The 25423-nt window shown below is 44.7% G+C and overlaps 1 protein-coding gene across 3 annotated transcripts in view; it reads left to right on the forward strand.

The window, feature by feature from the left end:
* Positions 1 to 115: 115 nt before the first annotated feature.
* LOC108552432 (max-binding protein MNT) overlaps positions 116 to 25423 on the forward strand; it is a 47436-nt gene continuing 22128 nt past the window's right edge. Inside the window, exons 1-3 of one of the 3 annotated variants that reach the window (XM_017906972.1) lie at positions 116 to 212; positions 2587 to 2919; positions 8040 to 8111. In XM_017906972.1, coding sequence (XP_017762461.1) covers positions 2769 to 2919; positions 8040 to 8111 — 223 coding nt within the window. In that variant the 5' untranslated portion in view covers positions 116 to 212; positions 2587 to 2768. Of the gene's footprint in view, positions 213 to 668; positions 748 to 2586; positions 2920 to 8039; positions 8112 to 10732; positions 11050 to 25423 lie in introns of those variants that run through there. The other 2 variants (XM_017906971.1, XM_017906970.1) reach the window with 2 other exon arrangements.

Genomic DNA, 25423 nt, shown 5'->3' on the forward strand with positions numbered 1-25423 from the left:
GCGCAAAAGTAAACAATGAACTGTATGTTTCTATATCGTAGAAGTGGCAACAGCGTAGAGGTCCGATCCATGTGACAGAGAAGGAACGTGACAAAAGGTGGCAGAGGGTGACGCCGCCGAGATCGGAGTGAGTGTTTGCCCGGGCGAGCCGGGTGTCGGGTGTGCTGTGTACGATTGTCGCGATATTCGTCCGTTCTGGCGTCCACCGGAAGGTAAGCCTGCTCGTAAAAGATATCGGTTGGCTCCGAGATCTTGATTTGATATCTTTTTCGCAATGGTACCGAAGAAAACTTGAGAAAATCGCGAAAAAAGTGCACCAACTAACGAGCAATATACAGCAGCTCGACACTTCTCTTACACGCCCAGCGGAGTGCTGCGTCACATGGGCTGCGTTCATTGGTCGATACAGCCAGGTGACGTCATGAACCGCGCTTTGATTGGTCTATACCTCGGACCCCAGACACGTGAATCGTGGCCAAGCAAGCATGGCTGTTGATGCGCAGTGGTTAGCACTTGTAAAATGTTTCTGCCACGCGCTAGATCGATCAGGTTATAACCGTCGTGTATTGTAAAACGTCGCGAGATCGTCCGCTGTTAAAAAATTTACGAGTGCCTCGTGATTTTCCGCATGTGTCGCATGTTTGACAGCAGAAATATCGCAGAAATTCTCGCAAGAAATTGATTTCTACCGTGAAAGTGGGTTCCAGCGTGTTTCCATTGTGACCGGAATACAGTCGTGGCGTACCTGTAAGTTCCTGATTATTTTCCATGCGTTTCTGGCGTTACCACGCCCGTTTAAAAGCCTCCACGGAACATTATCTCGTCAGGACTATCGCCTATTTAATTAACATGTGTATAGGTGGTTGCGTGGCGTGTTTTCCGTGCCATAATAGACCCAGCCAATCGCATGGTACTTCAACTCATGACGTCACATTATCGCAAGCTCCTATTGGTCAACGGTGCGTGCGTCGCCCGTCTAACGTGTGTGTCGCTTTGTCAGTTTAAGGAGCTCGTTTGGACTACGGCACGCTTCTTGACTTTTCGTACACTTCCAGACAGCCTCTCTTTTACCAACTCGACACAGTGCATCGTTCTTCTTTCCTATTTTTGCATGGTTGCGCCTACTATGGAATGCAATTGTGCCCGCTCGTGATCGTGGTACGCTTTCGCGATTACGTTGCCCGGGATATATCTACTTTTCAAATCAGCGGCGGAACCTCGTTTCTCTGCTTCGCCTTTCCCGCCTCTGTCTCGTGAACCTTTTTTCTTCGCTCACTGATTTCTCGGACTGCGCAGCCGACACTCTATACACCGTACATGCTCGTATTTGCGAATACGCTTTTGCGCCTACCAACGCCACGTAACGACTCTCGTTTCTGCTTTCGATGCTACATGACAGGAACAGTCAAGCTAATCTGACTCGCCAAAATGCGACGACGCCTCAAAAAAAAAAGTACATGTCTTACTTTTATATTTGATATAATTTTTTTGTTAATTAGCGTACAAATATTACAATGGTATAAGTTACGCTTGATTTAATCGAACTATTTTTGAATTTTCAGTTTTCGAGTTTTTAACTTTTTATCTATTTATAGAATTTTTAATTTTTATTCCTTTCATTTATTTCAAAATAATGTGTCGATTCCGTTAATGCGTATAACGGTTAAATAATATCAAATGGGGGAAAAGAAAAAGAAAAAATTGGAGAAAGAGTCCGATATACCGATTTATTAATTTTATCGTTTCTGTATTGAATTATTTTCGGTTTGACGTCGTACATAATTTTGAAAAGTATATCGGTTAATATATTTCTTTGTATTTTTTATTACATTTGTTCCAACACTTTCTCAGCGTGGAAAACAATTTTTGTAAACGTATATTTGGAATCAGGTGTCGAAACTGTAAATAGCTAGATATATTTCATAAATAGTATTTGATATTTCTACGCCTTATTTTCTTTTTTGACTGTTAGATTGTTTCCAGCGATCGGAACTCAAGATGCGTGCTAATGCTCTGTGCTCCAGGAAAGCGCACGTTGCGCTTGCGCATCTTCTCCGTGTGGTATTACGAAGACGGTACGTGGGAGGGGATAAAGCTTCCCGCGCGACTGCGTTACGTCACGCGTACGTCACGTGACGTATACTCAGACACCGGTCGTGTCCGTACCGTCTGCAGCTCGGTTCGAACAAGCTAATAATATTATCGAACAACAAAGTTTCAAACATTACGAGAAAAGAAGCAATCATGTAGTTGGGAACATGGAACAATACGAGGTTGTGTGCCCGTAAGGCAAATGAGGTGTGACATGTGTGTTTTCTTCACGGTAACAGTTTGCACTTGTGTCGTGTATCATTAATCGGTTTTTCTTTATTTTTTCGTTGTATCGTGCGTCGATCGTTAGATAAAGTGCAAACGATTAAATCTCATCGAGTATTTACGTTATTACGATCGTTCTTCTCGCGTTTATCAAGGTCGACGAATTAAGAACCGACGGATTACTACGTTCCTCCATCCTTCTCCCTACAGTGACACTGTGTTCCGCTGCATTTCGAGCATAACTAAATCGTTTTCTCTTTTTGTTCGCAGATTGCCACCCGCGGCTGGCAGCAGCAGAAAAAGAGGAGGGTTGAGACACGAGAACGGGCTCTCGACTTCTTCGTCCTCGGCAGCCGGCGACGGGAATCGACGGTCCGATCGCAGAGTCTCAATCTCCCAAAGGATCTTAAAGAGGAACGGAGCTCGTCGTGGAGCGAATCGGCAACGTCAGGATGAGCCTGGAAACGTTGCTGGAAGCAGCGCGGTTCGTCGAGCAGCAGGAGAAAAAGAGGGAGCGCCTCGCAAGCAGCTCTTCCTCCTCCTCCGATCATCCGCTCGCTGTAGCTCCCCACTCCAACCATCACAACTCCAACGAGCCACGTGGTGAGTACCACGCGCCACTTTTCGGCCACCGTTCACGATGCGTATGAATATGTAGAATAGCTTAACGCACCGAATTGCGTTCTCAAAATCTTCCACCGCCTCAACGTTTATTCAATGCGGGAACATATGACGTTACCAAATTCGCATTCCGGCGAAATCATATTTCAAACGGGCGGTCAAATTTGAAGGTTATTGCAAGAATACGCGAGCGCGAAAACACTCGGTTTTTTTTTTAATTCTTCTTTATTAATTTACGAATGTACATAACAATTTCTGAAGATTCGATAATTTTTAATGTTAACTTCTTTCGATAACTATATCTGAACTTTCCATGTCGCATCAATGTAAATCGAGCCAGTTGTTTGTATGTTGCGAGATTACGGTATTCGCAGTGCACTCAATAAACGTTATCGTTATGGCAAATTATCTCGGTGACAGTTTATAGCCAAACATTTGTATACTCGAAAAATAATGGTGAATTTGGCGATCGCATCTGAAAATCCGTCGCATAAAAATTAAGTCGGCGTTCGTACTTCATCGTTCGTTACACACGTATTACCTATCGATCTTAAATCGTTAGAAATTCAAAATTTGCTTTTCGTATTTATGTTTACGAATATTCGCGTTGAAACAGTACCGTGAGGAACGATTGACAATGTTTGGATCGCAAAGTAGAAAATAAGGAGAAAAGGATTTCGCGCGAAATGAGAAACACTGCAGTGTACATGCGAATAGCACGCGATGACCCACGCGTTCACCGCCTCCAAATTAGGTATGATTTCCCTCGCAACAGTGATTCTCAGACACGTTGACGGTCGTTTACGTGGCGCAGAGTGGAAAGTTCCATAAAAAATGCTTCAAAATCCGTGCACGAATTTCTCCTACATTCTATTCGAATTATCCGTCCGTCTCTATGGAAGGTCAGTTAGTTTGGCTTCGTTTCTCTAATAAGCATAGGCGATGCGTCTAGGGGTAACGAAGACACGTTAGAGGTAGCTGCTCGACGCGATAATAATCGCAAAAGTGTTGGTTCGATCGCTCGAGGGGTACCATCGTCGTGTCCCTTTGATTCCCGCGTTTTCCCAGGTCAATGACTCAACCGGCCGATCCTGTAAAGCGAGTCTTAGCACACGCGAAAGAGTTCTCGGCGAGCACGAAACGCGCGGTGCACGCCACTATGCCATCGGTCTCTTTCTCTACGATTACATTGACTTTGGCAGAGTCGGACGATTCGCGGCGATAAAGCTGGTGGAAAAAGTCGCGGAGCTAGCGTGGTCGATTGCGAGTTATAGTACGATCATCGCCGAGGTGAACCAGTAGTTCCGGCAACTAGTACGAACTGTGGTGCTCCACGACGAGAGAACCTCGCCTCGGTTATTACCGCGGATTTGTTGGATCGCCTTTCGCCAAACCGCCTCTTCTAATCGGCGTGCGATAACGGAATTTCGAAGTTCACGAACACGCACCGGCTCCGATTCCGTTTCTTACGCGTTTCCCTCGCCGTTGGAGTTATCGTTCCGCGAGCGGATTGATTAAGCATTATCTCGCGAGGACGTTGAAGTCGAAGGTTTTAATATCGACGCGTGAAAGTGTATCACCGATTGACAAGCGCAGCCAGGCGAAGTGTTTACAAGTTTCAAGGAGATAGAAGGTTGAAAAGTCAGGAGAAGGTAAAAGAAGAGAGAGAGAAAGGGTGGAGAGGGGATGGGAAGGCGAGCGATTTAGTTGACCGTATGCATCGGGTTCCCCTCTGGTCGTCGATCCAACGCGAAGCAGCCATCAGAAACGCGCACGTAGAGAGACCACTAGGCACGTATAAAGGCAAAGAGGCACGAGCAAAGGGTGGCGGAAGTTAGGCTTAGGTGGGAGCGCATGTAGAGAAGGGTACACGTTAGCGTGCAGCGGGGAACTGCGGGGAGCGAGCGTTGTGCCGCGGAGCCGGCGGCGGAGCGCGGTGGAGGGGAGGCGATGGTGGATTAGAGAGGTGGGGGTAGGCGATATCGCGTTTGGAGGAGTGACGATGGTGACCGTGGTGCTACGGTGACGATGGTAGGAACGAACCTGGATACACTAAGGCGGAGTGGGAAGTCAGAGGACCCCCGGTCACTGACTCTAGAAACTACGACAGCTTTTGTGCTTCATTCACGAGCGCGCCACCTACTCGCGCACGGCCGTTTATGTTTGCCAGCGCGCGACCGCCTTCTCTCTTCCTACCGCGCTTTCCCTTTATCTTTTCGTCTCTTTGCACTCGTTCCCCTTCTTTTTCACTTCAATCCACGACTCGTCTATCCTTTTGTGCCTCCGTCTTTCTCCATTCCCGTCTCTCTCCCTCTTTTCTCGTTTCGCGCGTATCGGTGTCACCTTGTCTCTCCGTCTCGCTCGCGCGCTACCCATGCGGCTTTTTCCATCGTTATCGCGCACGCATCTGATTTATCGCGCGGTTCGTTACGATCACCGGCAATTCCCGAGCGTGTGCGCTGCCGCTGCGCACGCTGCTGCACACGGTACATAGGAGCACGCACTGGACACTGGCCATCGGTGCCTGGGGAGGGGGAAGGGTCTAGAGGAGGGGGCGTAGGTAGCCACGCGAGGTGCATTGTACGTCCGCGGAAGGAAGGAAGGCAGGCAAAAAAAATACATACGATACAGGTCAGATCGATCTTCCCGTTTCGTGGCTTCGTGCGCGTGTCAGGTGAGCGGGTAAACGCAATTTAAACTCCTGTGCCACGCGGATCATTATCTATACCGTGCTCTTAAACGGAATATAAATCGTCTTCGATCTATCTATCCTATCTAGAAACTTATTTCGTACGCGGTATGTACAGGGATTGAGGGTCTGGGTTTAGATAGCTAACCGTTTGGAAGGAATAGGAGGCTTTTCGCGCCGCTATCGAGGAACACGAGTGAGACACGAGGGGGCGTAGGAGCGCATGCAATGGTGACGCGTTGGACTATTTTCCCCGTGGGTCGTGATGAAACCTTAAAGGAAGGTGAATACACACACGTATCGGGAGATCGATCCCTTGTTTTCACGGTCACGCCTCTGTGCGCACGGTTGAAATGCGACAGGAGACGGGAAAATGCTCGTCCGATGGTATACCTCGATTTTATCCTCGCGGCTTCATTCTTTCACCGGCGACATTATCGAGCAAACTTTTTCATGATTGGATAAATGCGCGTTGAAATGAATTTCTTCCCAACACACGATTTTTTTTCCTCGATAAATACTACCGTTACATTTTTCTCCTCTCTCGTCACGTTTCGGAAAAACGTAGTTTCTTTTAGGAAAAAAGCGGATCGTTGGATTTTCTCAGGCAATAATTCGGTTCGTCGGATAGTTCCAACGGGTGAAAATTTATAAAAGAAGAGCGGATGGTTGGTCGGTTTAATGGCGACTTATGAAGTGGAAAATCGCGAGTAGTACCGGTCTTGCACACGAACTCGATCGTAATACGGATGATTTAAACGTTGTAATTCGCTCCCTATCTCCGCGCATCCGGTCTGTTACCGCGTTGCGCGTGCTCACTGGCACGGTGGTGCGTGATATAACAGGCAATGCGCGTTAAACGATAATTTAAGTCTGTCTATCGTGTACTTAAATGATGCTTTACAATTCAGCTTTACAACTTCATAACACACGTAGCGTGCGCGTGTTTAGCACGATGGGCGTGCGAAGCGTAAATCGTAGAGGGAGTAGTAGTTCCATGGGTATGTTGGAGCGATTTAATTTTCCACCATGGTTGCTGGTAATCGATTCAAACTCGATGAAGTTTCACCAACGTTCGTTTTCCTTCTCTCGACGCGTTACGCAGCGCGTTCTCTTTTAAGGATTTCCTATGTACGTGTTACGCATCGTTTCCAAGTAAACGATTTCGCATCGCGTAACAGTTTTGAAAAGTTTTTCGCGGTGCGTGCCGAGGTGTAATCGGTATTAAGATCGGTGTCGCACTGCTCGACTATTCCCCAGGACTCTAGGCGTGTGATCGACCGCTACACCATTACTAACCACTCCTACCGCACAGCATCAGGGTCGGTGTGCGTTGTACGTTGTTCTGTAAACTGTCGTAGAGGCGCTCGTAACCCACTGGTCGTTACTGTCGAGAGAGACATTCGCACTGATCAGATACGCGGAGATTAGCTGTCTCGGTTTGTGTCCGCAGCGCGGTGGGGGGAAAATAGAGGACGAAAGTACGGGAGGACAGATTGCGCGGCATAAAAGTATAGGCCAGCGAAGAGGTTGTAATTTTTAGAAGGGTGACAGTCGCCCGTTTATCACCGGTAGGACGCGTAGAGGGACGAGAGAGAGGGAGAAGAACGGATTGGATCACGGATCGAATAGATTGGGACAAAACGAACTAGGTTAGATTAGAAGAACGGAGTAAATAAGGGCAAAGTAAAGCGGAGCAGAACGCAGTAGCGGTGCACTGTGTCGTCGGCGGACGAGCACGCGGGCAAATGAGTCGCTCAAGTGCGCATGCGCCTTGTCCCCGGCAAACCCCCACCACGCGTGTCCGGCCGCGTGGCGTCCTGATCAATTGCGACGTTGCCGACTCCTCGGCTGACCCGGTGAAAGAGAGAGCGAGAGAGATAAAACTAGACGGTGCTCCCCGGCGTTTTCATTTCTCCCCACCACCGCGCCACCTATCCTTACCGCTCACCCTGCCGACCTAGGGGAATATTCTCGCCCATCCCCACCGTCCTAGCACGTGGAGACGCGCCTCTTTCAATTTTTCATACCTTATCGACCTGTGGATTCAACCACGGATACACCACGGCGAGATGCGTCGAAGAAATTTCAAGGATCAGGAGTAGCAATGCGATGGAAGCGCAACTGGGAACGGTGACGTGTTGCGCTTCGTTGCCCCCGCCGCTAACCACTGTTTTCCTCTTCGTCGCATGCTGTCGCGTTTATCGGTGACATTGCGCATTGAGGGTGAAAAGGGAAACGGGAATGCCTTCTCGAATAGCATGCTTTTCGATTTCTGGAAAACGCTTCGAAATATCGACGATTCCCAACTCTGAACATTTCCTAACCTATAAAGATATCGGATTTCTTTTCTCCTTTCGAATTTTACGATCGAGTAATTACGCGTCGTAATACGTTTCTTCTTTTCTTCCAGGTGCCAAATTAAAGAGGGAACGTACAGAGCAAGATGACTTATTCTGCGAGGAGAAGATGCTCATTATCGACGGTAAGTGTGTCGAAAAAGGAATTTCGAAACCCTCGCGTGAATTCGTGAAAAGGTACAAAGCGACGCGAATGGAAAACGCGAAACGATGATTCAGTGGCACGATCGACCGCGATCGAACGCGTGTGCACGTTATACGCGCTTGTCCTCGCGGTCGAGCGGCTCGTGTATTTTTAACTACAAAATTCAGAGCGTACGATAACTGTTTTTTTTTTCGCCACTGCGAACGCACATACACGAACACGCGTACGCCGTTTTAACTAACCGATCGATTGTCCTTCCTATTACGGCGATCATGCATAATTCACCGACTCGGAGCAATTCCACGCGACTGCCTTCGATTCCTAACCTGTCGCCGATCGACGAGGATCCAGTTTCTCTACGTGACGAGGCATCGTGTCTCTAAGCCCGGCCATTCGCGGTGCCAACGAACACGGAAAAACGAGTAACAGTTACCGAACACGGAGATAAAGGAGCTCTGCGAAGTCCAACGACTCAATCCAAACGGCCTTCTCCCTCTCTCTCTCTCTCTCTCCTGCCCCTCTCCAAATTTTTTTTATATCTAACGATTCTCTTTCGCTCCGATTACGTTTCGAAACGTACACGCGATTTCGCGGCTAGTCGTTTCGAGTTTCAACACGTCGCGGAACGCAAGTACGCATATATATATATATATATATGTACACACGTATATATGGAAGAGAGAGGGAGAGAGAGAGAGAGACGGAGCGAGACAGACAGCCTGCCCTCGGGCGACAAGGACAGAGTGTCGCGGGTGACTGGAGGCAGCTCTCGCGCGAACGGAGATGTCACGGAAAGCGGCGGCGGCGGCGGCAGCGGTGGTGGCGGTGGCGGCGGCGGTGGAGGGTCGAGAGGAGATTGGTCGGCGTCGCTGCCGCCGTCGCCACTGGCGGCGTGCACGGGCCGCTGAGGTGGGGTAAGGGAGCAGGGGATCGTCATCCTCAGGTTGGAGGCGGTGGCACTTACGTTTAGACTTCAGTCGGCACCCGCGACTCACGCGGTTACGAGTTTCCTTCGTTTAGCGAATTATCAGCGCGCACGCACGATCGGTTCGAGTGATCGGTCGTTTCGTTATTTCGATCGAGTACGCGCTTTGCATACGCGCGGTTCGCTTATCGACCGTAGATCGGTCGTCTGACGCACGCGGGAAATCGAGACTCGCCAATCGGTATCGCAGTTCCTACCGCTCGAATCACCTATCGTTAGGATCCGATTTAGAGGAGTCGAGCACGCGAGAAGCCGGGAACCGGCTGTTAGATACGCGCAAAAGGTCGCTGGTCGAGGTTGCGCGTCGTTGCAGCACACGCACACACACCGATACTCGAGACGCCGCTTTATCACTCGCGATTACACAAGTGGGATCCCGTGGAACGAGAAAAGCGTAGCCGCGTTACGATCTCAGATATAGTGTCTTCCGATTTCCTCACGAGAGTCACAGTTCTAGAAATATATCTCTTTGTCTGGAGGAATCGTTGTTCCTCAGGATTCTCGATCGATGAACGAAAAAGAAATCGAATGCCGGTGTTAGCTGTAATTACGCCGTATAGCCGCAACGAAGAGCCAGAGCCCGGCGTATAATCGTAAGAGATGAGATTACAGGAGGCTGGAAATTTCTGAGACGTCGAGACGATAGACATCGGTGTAAAGGATTTCCATGTCGAAGGGGACACCGTGCTGGACGACTGTCGAGCGCTCGCAGAGGGCCCACCGGGGTTCCGTCAGAGGCGAGACACGCGCACCGTGCGTCGAGAGTGTTTCGAAAGTTGGGATTTTTTCCTGCCGGTATAAACAGCGACCTCGTCGTATTCGCTCGTCGTAACCGCTCCCTCCCTCGGTGTGAAACTGTGACGCAGCCCTCCTCTCTCTTTTTCCACGCGCTTCGCAATCCCGGTCGTTTCCACTTCTTTTCGATCGACCGCTCCGTTCGACGCGTCCCGGACGCGTCGCCGGCCGACCACGCGTGTCTATCTTCTATCCACCTACCTACCTCGTACGCGACCGCTGTTGCTGCTGTTGCTGCTGCCTCCGCTGCTGCCTCCGCTGCACGCCGGTATTCCGGCAGAGAGAAAAACGCGTGCTCGTCGTTAAGGGGAGGCTCCGCGGCGCGTGACCGTGTGCATACCGATCGAAGTTCCTATCGAAGAAAGTTGCCAAGCGTTGCCCTCTATATTGGAAAGCTATCGTGGTAATTACGCCGTGCTGTGCAGTATTTCTTCTCGTCCGGTTCGTGCAATCTTCCGGCCTCCACTCGACGTGCCTTCGCCGAGGTTCTTGCGCTCCTGGGGGCGGAGGGTGCCGGGGCAGAAGGAAACGCGATCTCGCTATTGTCCCGATCGCAAATTCACGGGTCTTACGAGCATCGCCGACGATCTGGGATTATAGAGTAGAAAATTGCCCGAGAGGATAGCAAATGGATATAGAAACCGTTCCTCGGACGTGCTGAGAGCTGCGGACAGACTCGGGAAGAGAGGCGGAGAATCGGCCAAGTGTGAACCAGTGTATGTGTGCAACTCTCTAGAACGTGTGCTCGGAATTTTCTTTTCTTCTTTTTCTTTCTTTTTTTTTCTTTTTTTTTTCTTTTCTTCATTTTCGTTTCGGATTATTTTGCCCGACGCGTGCGACGTCGCGGAGGAGCGAGATCGAGTGATCGTGATCGGGAACATGGGAGTTCTGCTGGTCTCGGATGGCACAGCGGCGGTCCAACCTCGTATGAATTTGAACGCGGTTAAAGCTGCGGGAACGCAGCGTGCGATCGACGTCGGTAACGAGACGAATAACAATGTAAACGGGCTGAGAGACGCGAATAGTCTGATGCCGACGCAGGTTGTCGGTATAATCGACGTGGTCGTCAACGACGAACCGGTGCGCAGCTGGATGCCGCCCCCGCCCAAGAAAAAATGGATACGGCATTATCTGCTCGGTGAGCTAATCTTTCCTCTCACTGTCTTTCTTCTCTTCGTTTCGCGCGTCTTTACTTCCCGCGACTCTCGCGGAATCGAGAAAAAGGGGAAAAGGGGGAAAAACGGAGGGAAGGTATCGGAATAGTAAACGATCGTTGGCGAGAGTTTGCCGCGTTTCAATTGATTAACTTGAAATTAATCCCGGGGATAGAACTCGCCTATAACGACGTCGGAACAAACGCTCGTCAAACCGTTAACAATTATAACCAACTTTCCTGAAACGCGCGTTTTATCCGTGTATCTCGCCTTGTTTTATTCCTCCGAATTTCCGCGAGTAATTATCAGATTCCGGCATCGAATTGTTTTGCGAAAATCGGCCGGCAATTTCCGCGTTCTCTTGTCACGGGAGAACTTGCGCTCTTGGGAAGGAAATCTCGCGTGAAATCGAAATTAGTACCGGGATTAGAGTAGAAATTTTGAAAGAAAACCGAGTAAGAGAAGATGCTCGATATATCGGAAAAGAAATCGAATAACCGAAGCGATAATAACGAGTACTAAATTTCGAATCGGAAGTTTAAAAATTATTATAGAAACCCTGATAGGTTTAGTATTCGCGCGAATATGGTAATCGCGAGGGATTAATATGAAATAACGCGTAACACGGTAAATAAGCCGAAATAATTCATAGTACAAATTAATACTAGAAAGTAGGGAAAATCGTAAAATAGGACTTTGGTAATTTTCAAAATATCCAGAGTTCGAAAGAGTGATTTCCAGGGGGGAAAGAAGCTGGAAAATAAGGAAAAATTTGCAAATGGTCGCAAATGGGGCTTTCCCTCGAGCCTGAACTCTCCCCTCGTTCGTATGTTCTCTCGTTAGGAGTTTGGTCGGAGCTCGCTTCGACAACTTCTTTGTCCATGGACTGGCTCTTATCGTGGCTGAATTTTTGATTCGACTATCGGGGTCGAGAGGAACATTTCCATCGCAAGCTGCTTGCATCGCCAGTACGATACGTTTATTCCTACGTCGAGGACGCGATAAAGCCCCGATCCGACGATAAACGCGTTTCAAACGTCTTTTATCGATTAATTACTCGGGCAAATACGAGCCTGTAATTAGAGAATGTCGCGGCGATAACGAGCAGAAAGAGAGACTCGCGATTATCGCGATTACCGCGATTAGGCGTTTGCTCCATGCTGGATAGAGCGATGGCCGATTTTTGCCAGCACGTTTCCTCGTTCGTGGATCACCGATCGAGGCGCCTCGTTAAGGGATCGTAGATCGGTATCGAGCGGTCATCGTGCCTTTTGTACCGCTTTGCATATTCCGCGCGATATCTCGCGATATTGCTCGCGATAATTTACGAGCTTGACACCTTTTTACCGTGTATTTCGCTGATCGCGAAACTAATGGAATAGGGTTGCAGTACCGCGAAACTGGTTCTCGTTCTATCTCCTTCGATCCTCTCTTTTCACTGCCGCTTTTTAGATATTCCAGCGTGCGAGTAAATTTCTTTCATCCCCCTGGGTACGTACGTTTGGTCGTTTTGATAAGGCCGATGGAACGGGCAGAGATAAGGCTAACGCATCCAGAATTTTCTCTTCTCGCCAGTCCACGCGAATATTGCGACGTGCTACTGACAAGGAGAATGCAAGTCCCACGGGTCATTGATTTAGTTGAAACTTTGCAGGTTTGCAGATTCGTACCATTCGTACCATTATTAGGGCAACTACTCAGTTTTTCAGATATTTATGCTTAACACTAGATTCACAGAACCCGTGAATTTGACGGATGGGTTGTTCCAATTATACGTTGGTAACAGATTTAGTTAACTTATATCAAGACTGTTAATATAATATATAATTGGTTTGAAATTAAACTAATCGTTAAAAAAGAAAAGGCACGTGGTTTCCTTTACCTGTCAATTTGACAGGTGTCCTTAGAAATAGGTACACAGATAGCGCCCGTAAACTTAGTGTTAAGCACAGTCCTGATTTAACTGTAGAACTACCGATCTTTAATGGGTACCTAACTAGAACGTGCACAGGTTATAGTAATTTCAGCGGTATGATTAATGTGAGTGAATATATCGATCACAGTTCTTTCTTAACTTCTTGCACTGGAAAAGCGTGTCACGCACGTCGTAGTGCTTTTGTCACAGAATCGCCAACGACGTGGCATACACGTCGTTAGACAATTGTTACGGAAACACTGGACCGTTCTGGCACACGTGTCTGTAAATTCTGGGGTCAGTCATTTTCACTGGGTTGGTAGTTCTAGTGGTAAGAAAATCTTCATACAAAAGAGGACTGACCATGTGCTGTGTGCATTTTCGGCGCAGTACTCTGTACAGTACTGTACGTCACGACGGACAGCGTGCTCGTACCGAAAGGGTTAATCCTTTTGGTACTACTGCCGTCCATTGGCAGCAGCCATAAAACGTTTTCTAGGTACTACCGTCGCCTATTGGCGGCATCCGCGAAACGTCACCGATGACTGTCGCGATCCGAATGAAAAGTTTAGTGTCAATCACGCTCGCTTCTATGAATTCCGCAAAACACGTATTCGCGACTTCCAGTGCAACCATTCTTGTGGAAAACTTCCTCGTTACCACGAATGTATGTACCGAAAGGGTTAAATCGATGACCCGAAGGACTAGCCCTCTCCTCGTGAGTAAGGATATCGGTGCTAAAAGGTTCTTAGTCTCCTTGCCTTTGCGAGCCTGCCTTTCGTTCTTCTAAAAACAGTCTCACCGGACGTTTACCCGCTCAACAATGCGAAATCTGGTTCGTTAATCTTGCGGAATACGAGGAGCTGGTTCGGAGAAAACGCACTTCCTAGTGCCGCAATGCCTCTGGGCTTTTCGTTATTTTATTACCCCTTTACGAAGCCGTTAAAGTGTCACCGGATATAATTGTTAACCGGTTACTCCGTTACACTCGGGGAGTGCTTCGGGGCAGCGAGTTTCATTGATCGGCCAGGGGTACAAGTCGAATTTCGCATGGTAAAGGGGCGGGAGGTGAGGGAAGATGAAGAAAGGCTGGCGTAATCTTTGACATGCGGAGGACATCGCGTCGTTCGATTTTATTTCAGCGATTGAATAATCCGTGATCCGTGTAACGTGCATGTGCAACTCGGCTTTATCAAATTACGTCATACGAGCCTCGATGCATACTCGATGCACGATGTTAAGCAAAAACGAGTCGTAAGATGTGTCTTCCGTATTGTAGTTGCACATAAATTTTGTCTGCCAACGACTCCAAGTGTCCCAGGTTTTTCCGACCATGGCTGATTTAATCATGTAAACTACACGTGTATTACACACCAAACGATCCTCTGGAACAGTAAACTGTACACGAAACAGGCTTAACAGGATGTCCCGATTAGAAGCTTTACATCTCGTCTATGGTGAATATTCTCTTGAATTGTCTGCGAAGGTTTGCGACCATTCGAGATGATGAAATTCTACGAGTTCTTAATCGAAATGTATCTCTGTCGAATAGGAAACGCGAAGGAATTATGGTCTTCGGGAGTTTCGCTGTTTCAAGCAGTATAGTGCAATTTCTTTTTTCTTCTTTTTATTTTTCTTCATACATATTATCTGATAAGCGTAACTAGTCGTATTCCCGGGTACGTCATGCAGCCTATGCTACATTTGCATATCGACGAGTGTCGTATGTTTTATTAGTTGGATTGATCGTGCTATCTAAAAAATCGCGATATCCCTGGGAAAAATGATTTTATATCATTAGTCGATACGTAGACTTGGTAATTTACTCGGAAAATAGATCGAGTCGATATTTCGGCTTTTAATTTTTCATTTAATTCTAATACCCGTGTGACGACGTCGTAATTTCCTAAAATAAGTTTCGATTACTCGAATTACCATTTTATTTAGGAAAAATCTATCGATTCTAGTCGATATCTTCGAAAAGTGCTCATTTTCCAAGGTATTCCTGACAGGTACGCGGAAATCTCCTTATATGTGTTCGAAACACGTTTAATGACGACGATAAAAACAGAATTCTTTATAATATAGATATCAGATTGCCAAAGGAATCATGATGTACAGGAGAGGTTATTCTCGTTGGTTACTATATCGTTTAAAATTAATAACATTTTGTTAAAATAGGTGCAATTACCAAAGAGTTATTTAATTTTCTAGCAGTTTCTTATTTAACCCTTTGCACTCGAGGGGCGACTCTCAGTCGCCATTTAATCAGGTTCTGTAGATCGACCTTAATTAATATGCCAAATTTAAAATTACCCAACGATGCGTGCAATGTCGGAGTAAAATAATTCTACGTCTCAATTTTTATACGATTTCTTATTTACCGTTTTAAAAATATCGTCGACCTTATGGCAGAAAGTCTTCGAATTACTATTTATCTGTAACGGAAAAATGGCCGAGTGCAAAGGGGTTAAAACCTGTATTTCAACAATTTCGTCTTCTAATTAACAAAATTAGCGATGCATTAAACGCGTATAAATAAATTTTTTTACGCGTCCCGATCGTTCTATTATTACGCGAGGCAAACGTTCGAAACATCACGCAGACGCGTGTTCGAATTAAACGTCCAGTAAACGATTCGTCAAGTTCGAAACAGGTCGGTGTCTCGACCCTTGCCAGTCGTTGCGCGACAGCACCGGCACCTACTTTCCGACCGCCGCGATATGCCGCTTTACGCGTTCGATTGGTCGCGTTCGATTCGCACGTTCGATTCGCGAAATTGCCACGGCCTGCACGGGTGTGTGCCTCTTCGCTTCTAATTTTAAAACCGACTCGGTTTGGCGTGACATCAAGGCAATTATACGCGCGTGCATTCGGTCCACCGTGCACCGCGCCACCCCCCACCCCTCGCCCGTTGCGCGCGCCGATCCCGCCGATTTCCTATTCCATCTTCGCCCGCGGACGTCCATCCGCGCTACTCTCTGCCCGTTATCTCGCGGCACGTGGTCGCCAGCGAGTTCGTATCGCGACCGTGACACTGCACTTAACCATCGGCCAGCAGTCGTAACGATTCCCTGCGGTTACAGTTTTCAATGGTGGCGGTGAGAAGCGCGACGAGAAACGCGACGAGCAACCGGGTCGACTGCAAAGCGGTTCGTCGCAAAATATATCGTACTCTTTATCGATCATGCCGATGCGGCCGTTCTGCACGCGCTGTGCCGCGTCGCGCGACGTCCAACCACGGTGCACGTGTGCGCTCGATGCCGGCCATTAGCGAACGTCGTCTGTCCAACGTTTAGTCCACGATATTTTTTTCTCCCTTTTTCACGTTTCGGTTTATTTGTAGTTATTTATCGAAATTAATTTAATCGTGAAAAATTGGTTATCGTTGATACTCGTGCTTGTTATTAACGTATACGGTCACGTTGAACCGTCTAATTCGTGCAAATCCGTGACAGTCACGAGTGTGGCTGATATATACGATTGTCGTATTAAGGAAAAAATAAAAGAACTAGGAAGTTGCGATACTTGGAATGGAATAATTTTTCCTCTTGCTTCTTCCATTTTATTTTTCCTATTTCAATAAAAACGATCTGAATTATCCAAAAAATAATATTCCTACGTACCTTTTATTTTTATAGCTATTATGTCTTACTCTAAAATTGTGACATATTTTAGGATTTACACTGACCTTACACTGTAAAATCGGATTTCGTTTATTTCTTTCGAACGGTTTTCCGTTTGTGTGCAAATATTTTGTCGTCACTTGTATATCTCACGTTATGCATTTATGTTAAACTTGTATTACACGTTGTTACCCTTTGAACTACAATACCCAGTCCAACTCGTCGCGAGTTCTCGTAGAATAATAGAATTGCACACTGCACTTGTCATAAGTGCGCAAAATTTCGCGAAATTCTACAATTTTTCTGCAATTTTGTCGCGAAAGGAACGAGGGTATAGTAGATTCATTTGTGAAAAATTCAATCATGTTGCAAGGGGTTAAATAACAAAATTATTTCGAATAAGTTATACACACTACTTGCAATTTCCTTATACTAACATCAAAAAATGTACTTAGGTTACATTTATGGGTAGAATAGACAATAATATACAATAACTCACAAAATATATTTCAGTTAAACTATTTAAATAATAAAATTGGTGCACTCTTTCATTTACATGTCCATTTACATGTCCATTTACGTGTTCACTCTTTGATATTTCCCAGACAATTGTTTCATTCTCGCTCATTCCTCTAACCATTGTTTCAAACAGTTCGTTTGAACAGTTTAACTGAAATTATAATTATTATAATTATTTCTATAATTACTTTTATAAATATATTTTATATTACCCATTCTACCCACAACACTGTCTCCGATCTATACTATCATCTTCCACCCTTGGTCTTTCATTTTCGACCAACAAGCCCGAATCGTGAAGATCAATAACGGTCAGCAGTGACTGGCATAGTGAGAACGCGTTAAGTATAATTTTCCGAGTGTAGCCTGTCTTCCTGCAATTTCAAGTACAAAACTCGCTCGTCACGAGTACAAAGGGTTCCCCTGACAGAGCCTGCGATTTTTCCCCAAAGTATTCTTCCGGCACTCGATCTCGCGAGATCTACGCCAGCCTTTTTACGAATCCGTCAAAGTTATTTTTACAGCTACCGTTTGATCGCATGATCGTCGTAGTTCTATCAGATCCCCTGCGGAGAAGCTCTTACCTGCTCCCAGGCTGTGGAATAAGATTCGAATTTCATTTCGGGGGTAACAACGACGAGGCTGTTGTCCGATTTCGGGCCTGGTAACGTGGATCACGATGGCCGGCGACCGGGTTTATCGCGGTAGTTTTAGGTGATTTTTATTGGCAACGTAGTCGCGCACTGCTCCCGTTAGAAAGGGGTTCGTTCAAAGAAAGACACCGTTAAAAGGAGCCGTGTCTTTTTTTCTTCAGCATCGAGGATGCTTCGACTTAAAGTGGTTACGCAGGCACGGCCTATAAATATTCTTTAGCTGGACGTTGGGTTCTCGCGTTACAGCAGGACCACTGATTGAGCTAGCGGGGCTAGATTGGCTAAAACTTTAAATACGCGCGCGGTTCCCTCTGACCGTGAACCATATCCACTTCCAAAGACATTTCCGCCGATCGATCCGATCTATCTGTATTCCCATCCGAACGACCAGACGCAGGAATTTTTGCTATCCGAATCTAACCAGGACCTTTCTAAATTTATAAGATTCGCTTTGCCTATACATCTCGTGCGAGACAGAAACACGTTTCGAAATTTCCATCATTTTTATGGCTTCCAATCTTTTTTGTTTTTTAAATAATATAATTTAAGTATTGGACATTTCTAACGTGGGGCAAGACTATAAATTGGAAGATTTAGTCTTTTCTGTGGGTATATTTCGATCTTCAAATTGAACGAAAGAGAATGAAAATCGAGTAAAAGAATTCTTCGTTTCGAATATCACGAATTAAGTATTAAAAGTTTCTCCGTGCAATTTAACACTAGGACTACCGATCTTTAATGAGTACCTAATTAGAACGTGCACAGATTATAGATAGATAGATAAATCTTTATTGTTTATAGATAGATAAATCTTTATTGTTTCCCTATTGGATTACAAGGGTTTCGTCTCCCCTTATTCTCCATGCATATTGCTTATTTTATATAAAATATATACCTACTATAACAGCAATATAGTGATGACTTAATCTTACCTATAATAATAATTTAACCTAACCTAACATAAACATACTCTTATTTACACGTCTAAACCATATCTTATCCCACCCCCCATCTTTGGTTTTCCCTTTGTACCATTGTTTCTCCTTTTCCTCATTTAGTGCACAGATTATAGTAATTTCAGCGATACGATGAATGCGAGTGAAGATATCGATTACAGTTCTTTCTTAATATGAGTTGATACCAATTTTATTCTTAAAGCAGGTGTACGTGTTCGGTGATTGCAAAAAGGAAAATTCTGGGGCCAGTCATTTTCACTGTGTTAGTAGTTCTAGTGTTAAAGATTTAATTACATCCACGCATACGTCTCTAGAAAAAAAAAAATTCTCTGTTTGCAATAATACATAATAATCAAAATTCGCGAATGAAGTCACGCAGTTTCCCCCAACTATCTGTAGAATCCTAAAATTCGAAATCTCCACAATTTCATGCACGTTTGTTTCTAAATGGCATCCCAAAAAATGGCTAAAAAATCCCTTGGTCTCTAAAATAACGCAGTTGGAATGTATTGAAAATTCGCGGACCAAGTTAAACTCGAGTTAGCCTAACCTTAGGTGAATTTAAAAATCTGATCATTTTCGTAGATATCCATCTACAAATGGCACATAGTTTCTTTAACAAAAAGTTACTATACGTGCACGCATTCGGGGGGTTCCATTCATCACTTGGAACGGCCAGATACGCTGAAGAGACAAGGTCCGTGATACAGTCACGTCCTTCTCTTATTTTTCCCACGAAAAGATCGACGATCGACTAAAATTAGGAGCACCTTGATCCTCGCCGTTGAATTATCGAGCGATCTTCGGATCGTGGATACCCGGAGCCGATTCAACAGGGATTTCGTCACTCGTACGGATTATCGCGCGAAGTGGACTTGAGTTTCGATATTCGAGCCGTAAACAGGCATGCTTACATTTATATTTAGTTACTTTGACCTCCGGTCGCAAAGGCTGATTTCATGCCGATTTCGCAGATAAAAGAACAGTCACGTTCTTTCGTCTCTGACCATTTTAGCTCATCGCGAGGAATTACCATTCGAACGTCCGTCTAGACGGTCATCTCTCTACCGTGGTGTGTTTAATCTTCGCCTGCAGTTCCTCTTTTCCAAAGGATTTCGTTCAAACGTCCCGCTTGACAAGGGCCATTGACGATTTTAATATCTGTGGGAAAATCGATTAGACTCGAGTCCTTACATCGTTCATACTTCTTTCATAATCCTTGTTGCATCGTTTGTATCTTCTGTCTGTTTGCATCTGTCCTTCCTCCATTTTCTTCGCTAGTTACTTCATTCTTGGTCCCATTCGGAAGTTCGATGGTGGTTCGAGTGACTCTATGGACGAATCTTGTAATACACTCGGTATAACGAACACCTGGGTCATAATGAATTTCGTGTATTATTTATATAGGTCTACCGGAAAGTTCTGTCCGTTAATGTCACCTGAAGTTTTGTCGAATTCGCTATACTTTCCAGACTTAATACCCTAATTCCATCATCCTGGGAAGTGGTCATAAGTAACGATGAAAATGATATTGTTAGATAAATATAAATAAATTTGTTGAAAATGTATTATTTTCTTTTACTTCAAAAACGGACAGAACTTTTCGGTAGACCATATCTCATGGAAAAGCAGTTTTATTATTTTCGTCGTTTATTTCGAGAATTTCTCTGTACATTCATTTCACGCCATTATCTTCGGTTATAATGATTTAATCCGTCGTTAACATCAATTTCCCGTCCGCGGTGGGTTAAAGATTTCATTTTGTTCTCGATTTTATTCGAGCGGAAAATGAATGGCGATTTAAACCTTTGCAGGTGAATACCTTTTTTATTCGAGGAATCTTCCACTGCTTGTTATTCTCAATGGTTTACGTTCATTCTATCCGCCATTATCTTTGATTAGTCCGCCCCTAATCCGCCGTTATTATTCATCCCGGCCCGCGAAGGATTAAAGATTTCATTCGGGCCGTCGATAGCCTGGCGGGAAATTCGAATTTCGCCACGCGTTCTTCCCGTTTTCGTCGGCTATAAGAGAAACTTTTCGCATCCTAAGGACGCGTCGGCGTATCGGTTGAATAATTCAAGCAGCGGCCGACAAAAGCAATTTTCTTACCTCCGCGCGGTGAATAAATAATTCTTAATTTAATAAAACACGCGTCGCCCGTTTAACGGCCGAAAATGCTTCCGCGCTGGTCCGCGCGCGGCGCCACCGTCGCGCCACCTGTCCCCCCCGAGTAGGGCGCAATTTTTCCCGTCTGTTTCGCTATTTCGACAAGGGCAATTTCCATACCCTCGCACGGTGAGAGAAATAATCCTCCGTTTAATAAAACATAGACGTCCGTTTAACGGTCGAAAGAGCTTCCGTGCTCGCCCGCGCGTCGCGCCACCGTCGCGCGACCTATCCCCCGAGCCGAGCGTAATTTCGACCGAAAATTCGAACTTCTCGAGGTATTCCTCAAACTACGAACTTTTTTACTGCCGTCTTCTTTTTATAGTTCGCGTTGGTAGCAGCCTCTGGCTTATGCTACGGGATCCAGCCGATTTGAAGCGACGCGTGCGCGCGCGTTAAAAGCTCGGCTGTTTTACTCGGTGTCCAGAGTAAAAACACGCTCGTCTGTTTCTTATTATTTATTGTACGTTATAACGGTGCCCGACAACTCACGCCGCTTCCGTTCAATTTATTCCCGTGTTTCGGAATAATTTTCAGCCTCCGCGCGATTTCAGCCGTACGTGGCTCAGGGGTGTGTGAAATTTTTCTGCAACAACTGCACCCGTTATCTGGCAAACTTGCTGGCAGAAACTGAAACAGAAACGCGACACTGGATATCAATTTTGGACACGAGAAATTAGCGGAGGTCGCTATTTTTAGGTCAGCCATCTAACGCCATTCGATTCGTTCATGCTTCTTCGCTCTTATCCGATATTCCAGCAAACTTTTCTTCCACCTTCGTCTCTTGTCCATCCAGTAGCATATAGCTTCTCTTTGTATCCCGATCTGCAACTATTTGCGATTTTGGATTTTAGATTATTTCGTTTTTAAAATTGGCAAATTTTTTCAAATTTTCTTCGCTTCTTTCACGGAGAAATTATTCAGTTGTTGATCGCTAAGAAAGGTATATGGATTTTAGGTGTGAATTTTAGTATTAGATCTGGCACGTTTATGGAGTTATTTGTGTTGTTTATGTTATTTAGAGAACTCTTTGGGGGTTTCATTGTAGGATTTTCTGAAGATTTTCAAGTATTTCGAGTTATGTCGTGGGACCAAAGGGTGATAGAAGTTTGGGAGGAATTGGTGCAGATATGACAAGAAGATGGAGTGCAAAATTCGGCGGAAAGATTTCAACCTGTCGAATGCGTGAACCGTTGTTACGCAAGGCGGCCAAACTTCCTGTCCCTGTTTACAGAAATTTATCACACGAAGTGGGCCACTCGATAAAGACTAATGAGTGATGAAAAAAATATGATGAAAATATATTTTATATCTCAACAGTGAAAATCGATACATCTTCGAGGATTTAATCATCGTTGATAGCTCTGGTGTCAGAAGTTTCGTGCAAGTAAAGAAATTTTTGCAACTCGTATTAAAACGTTTATTAACTTCACTACGAATTTTTGTAATTCAGCTAACAATACAGATCTCGTTGCGAATAAGTGGGTACAGTTAGAGGAATAGAATTATCGTTTTCTCTTTTCTTAATTTCGTTAAAGTAGTATGCGTGTAATATATATAGTACATTCTTTATCGTTTCAAAAAGCAACACCGAATAAATATTCGTTATGGTATATTGCAGGGAAGAAGTTGAACGTATGCGAAGATCGTCGCATACATGATCCAAAAAGGAAAATAGGTTCGAGTTATTACAATGCTCGGGAATTCTTATCTTTCGTTAATAAGTCCAACAAATATTCAAGCATATCTTTAAATAAATTCTTTCTTCTCGTCAAATCTCTCTCAAAATTATTATCTCTTATCTATAATAATAATCGACCTATTCAAAAATATCCTCTTCGTGTCGTCGACACGAAAGTTGACGAATTATATTACATTGTTATCGCGTGTATATTAAAATCGCGTAATTACTAGTAGAAAATTGTATAATTATCTCCGTAAAATCAGATAATATTAAATTACATATTGGCAAAGGTTATATGAAACTAGGTAATGGTTTGCGAATTGTTTTATATTCTTTATCTTCCGTGATACGTAGATCAAAGCAGAAAATCGACTTCGTACGAGATATTCGACAAAATTTATTGCTTACAGGTGTATTATGTAATATGTTATCTTCCTAATCTATTTTTAATTTTAATGTACGTATCCGAGGAGGCAAGGAGTATATAAAAATTCGCGAATGATCACTTTATCTCTCAACTTTTATTCGTAATTATACATTCAAATCGTATAACATATATAGCGTACGAATCTTCGACAAAAGCTCTACAAATCACGATTAGGGTGTCACATACGATTCAAGGCTATGACATTTACAGAATAGCGATGAAGATCGACCTTTTATGCTAGAAAATAAAACAGTACTCTCTATTAGGAAAATCCAAAATTACCTATGGATCAACTGCACAGAAAAATTTCCAAAGAATTCTAAAGTTAGGTTAGGTATCAGGGACATCTTCGACGAAAGCCACGCGTCGCGATTAGGATGTCGCATTCAGTTCAGCATAGAAACATTTCCAAAACACCAGAGAAGATCACTGTATTAGAAAAATTCAAATTACCTGTCGACCAACTCGAATTCCAAAGTTAGGTTAGGTATCAGACAAAACTTCGACGAAAGTCAGACTTCAAGATTAGGGTATCGTGTGCAGTTCAGCGCTATAACATTTACAGAATAGCGATGGAGGTCACTCTTTATGCTACAAAATAAAGGAGCACCCCTATTATAAAAATCCAAAATTACTCATCGACCAACCCGATACAAAAATTTCCAATAAATTCCCCAAATTCGTCTACCATAGGTATCAAATGCATCTTCGACGAAAGTCACGCGTCGCGATTAGGGCGTCGCGTACGTTGTTGCGTTGAAAGATTTATAAAATAGCGGCAAGGAGGAAGAAAAGAAAAGGGAAGAGCAGATACAAAAATTTCCAATAAATTCCCCAAATTCGTCTACCATAGGTATCAAATGCATCTTCGACGAAAGTCACGCGTCGCGATTAGGGCGTCGCGTACGTTGTTGCGTTGAAAGATTTATAAAATAGCGGCAAGGAGGAAGAAAAGAAAAGGGAGGAGCGTTTTCACCGTTCGCCAGCCTGGCGGCAAGAAAATCTTGTTCCTCCGAGATCCGCGTAGTCGCGTTGCAAGGCACGTTTTAGCGTTATTCGTCGAAGGCAGCGTCTCAAGCGTGCACCGAGTGCAAGCTATATCGTCGGTGCTTTCTTGCTTCTTGTTCTCATGGTACGTACACGCCGTCTTTAAGCCCGGAATAGATTTAGGAAGCGTCGAGCTATGCGACGAACCTTTGCCAAGTCTCTTGGTACATGAATGAGTTAGTTGCATGTGCGTACACGTGCTGCGCTAATTTATAGCATCGCGACGAATGGAGCGGCCCTCCGAGCACGAAAATTGCAGATCCTACAGGATCGTAGCGAAGCGTTTCGGTCGCTCGTGAATTCCTGTTTAGACGACTTCCTGCGAAATTCCATCAATTTACCGAGTTAACGCTGAACTACCACTCTCGCACGACCGGTGAACGAGGAAAAGTTACAACTTTTCAAAAAATAGGATAACGGGGGATATTGGGAAAATTATTACGCGTATATTGGGAATGTAAATTGACGTATAATCGTGAAGTCGAGTGATTAAGATGATATAACGTTGATTGCGGAATTTTTAACGAAAGTTTTAAAAATGGGTGATTTAGATGACGGTAGGTTCAGTGTTAACTGTTAACTAGGACTCAGGTGATTAACTTCAGTTTCTGAATTTTTTGAATTTTAATGCTGCAATTTGAAAGAATTTTTTAGCTTTTGTTTTGGGGGTTGATAACCAGGGAGTTAATACAGCTGTTTTTCGTTGTCGAGGGAAATAGATATCCAAAATTGTAGTTTATATATTCGAGGTGAGGTGTATGAATATGTTCCCAACTCTCTGATAATTTTACTCGATTAAAATTTGGTGGTAATATGGACCAGGGTTGCAAAGAAGTAGATGTAAATTTCCAATTTATTTGTATGAAAAATATAAAGAAATTTGAAACGGAAATAAGAAATAATAGAAGGTAAATAACTGGAAGACTAGCCTAATCTATACATTACACTAATCTACAAATTTCAGGCTGGGTGTGATATTTCTCAATAACAGAATACATTTGTATATACTAGGTCATTCTTGCTTGATGACGATCAGCGAGGGATGGTTCTTTGAGGAGATTGTGTTAGGCTTCGAAATAGTAAGTGGACTGTGTATCTACTTATTTGTAAATTATATTTATATTATACGAGCCAATAGGTCTAGCCTTTATGTGGACCCTTGGCAGGGCTGTGTAATTTGTAATTGGATGGAGTTCCCGAATTTGAGGGGTTACAAACGGAAAAACGAACCGAATTATTCCTCTATACTTCAGGTACTTGGCGTACATAATGGTCAAGCGTTAAGGTGTCATCCTGTTTTACCTGAGTTCCGGGGTCGGCAATATGGTTTTTCCTGATGAGTAATACAAGACCCCTGAAACG

This window comes from Eufriesea mexicana, unplaced genomic scaffold, assembly GCF_001483705.2.
Source record: "Eufriesea mexicana isolate 0111107269 unplaced genomic scaffold, ASM148370v2 scaffold6800, whole genome shotgun sequence".
Lineage (NCBI taxonomy): Eukaryota > Metazoa > Arthropoda > Insecta > Hymenoptera > Apidae > Eufriesea > Eufriesea mexicana.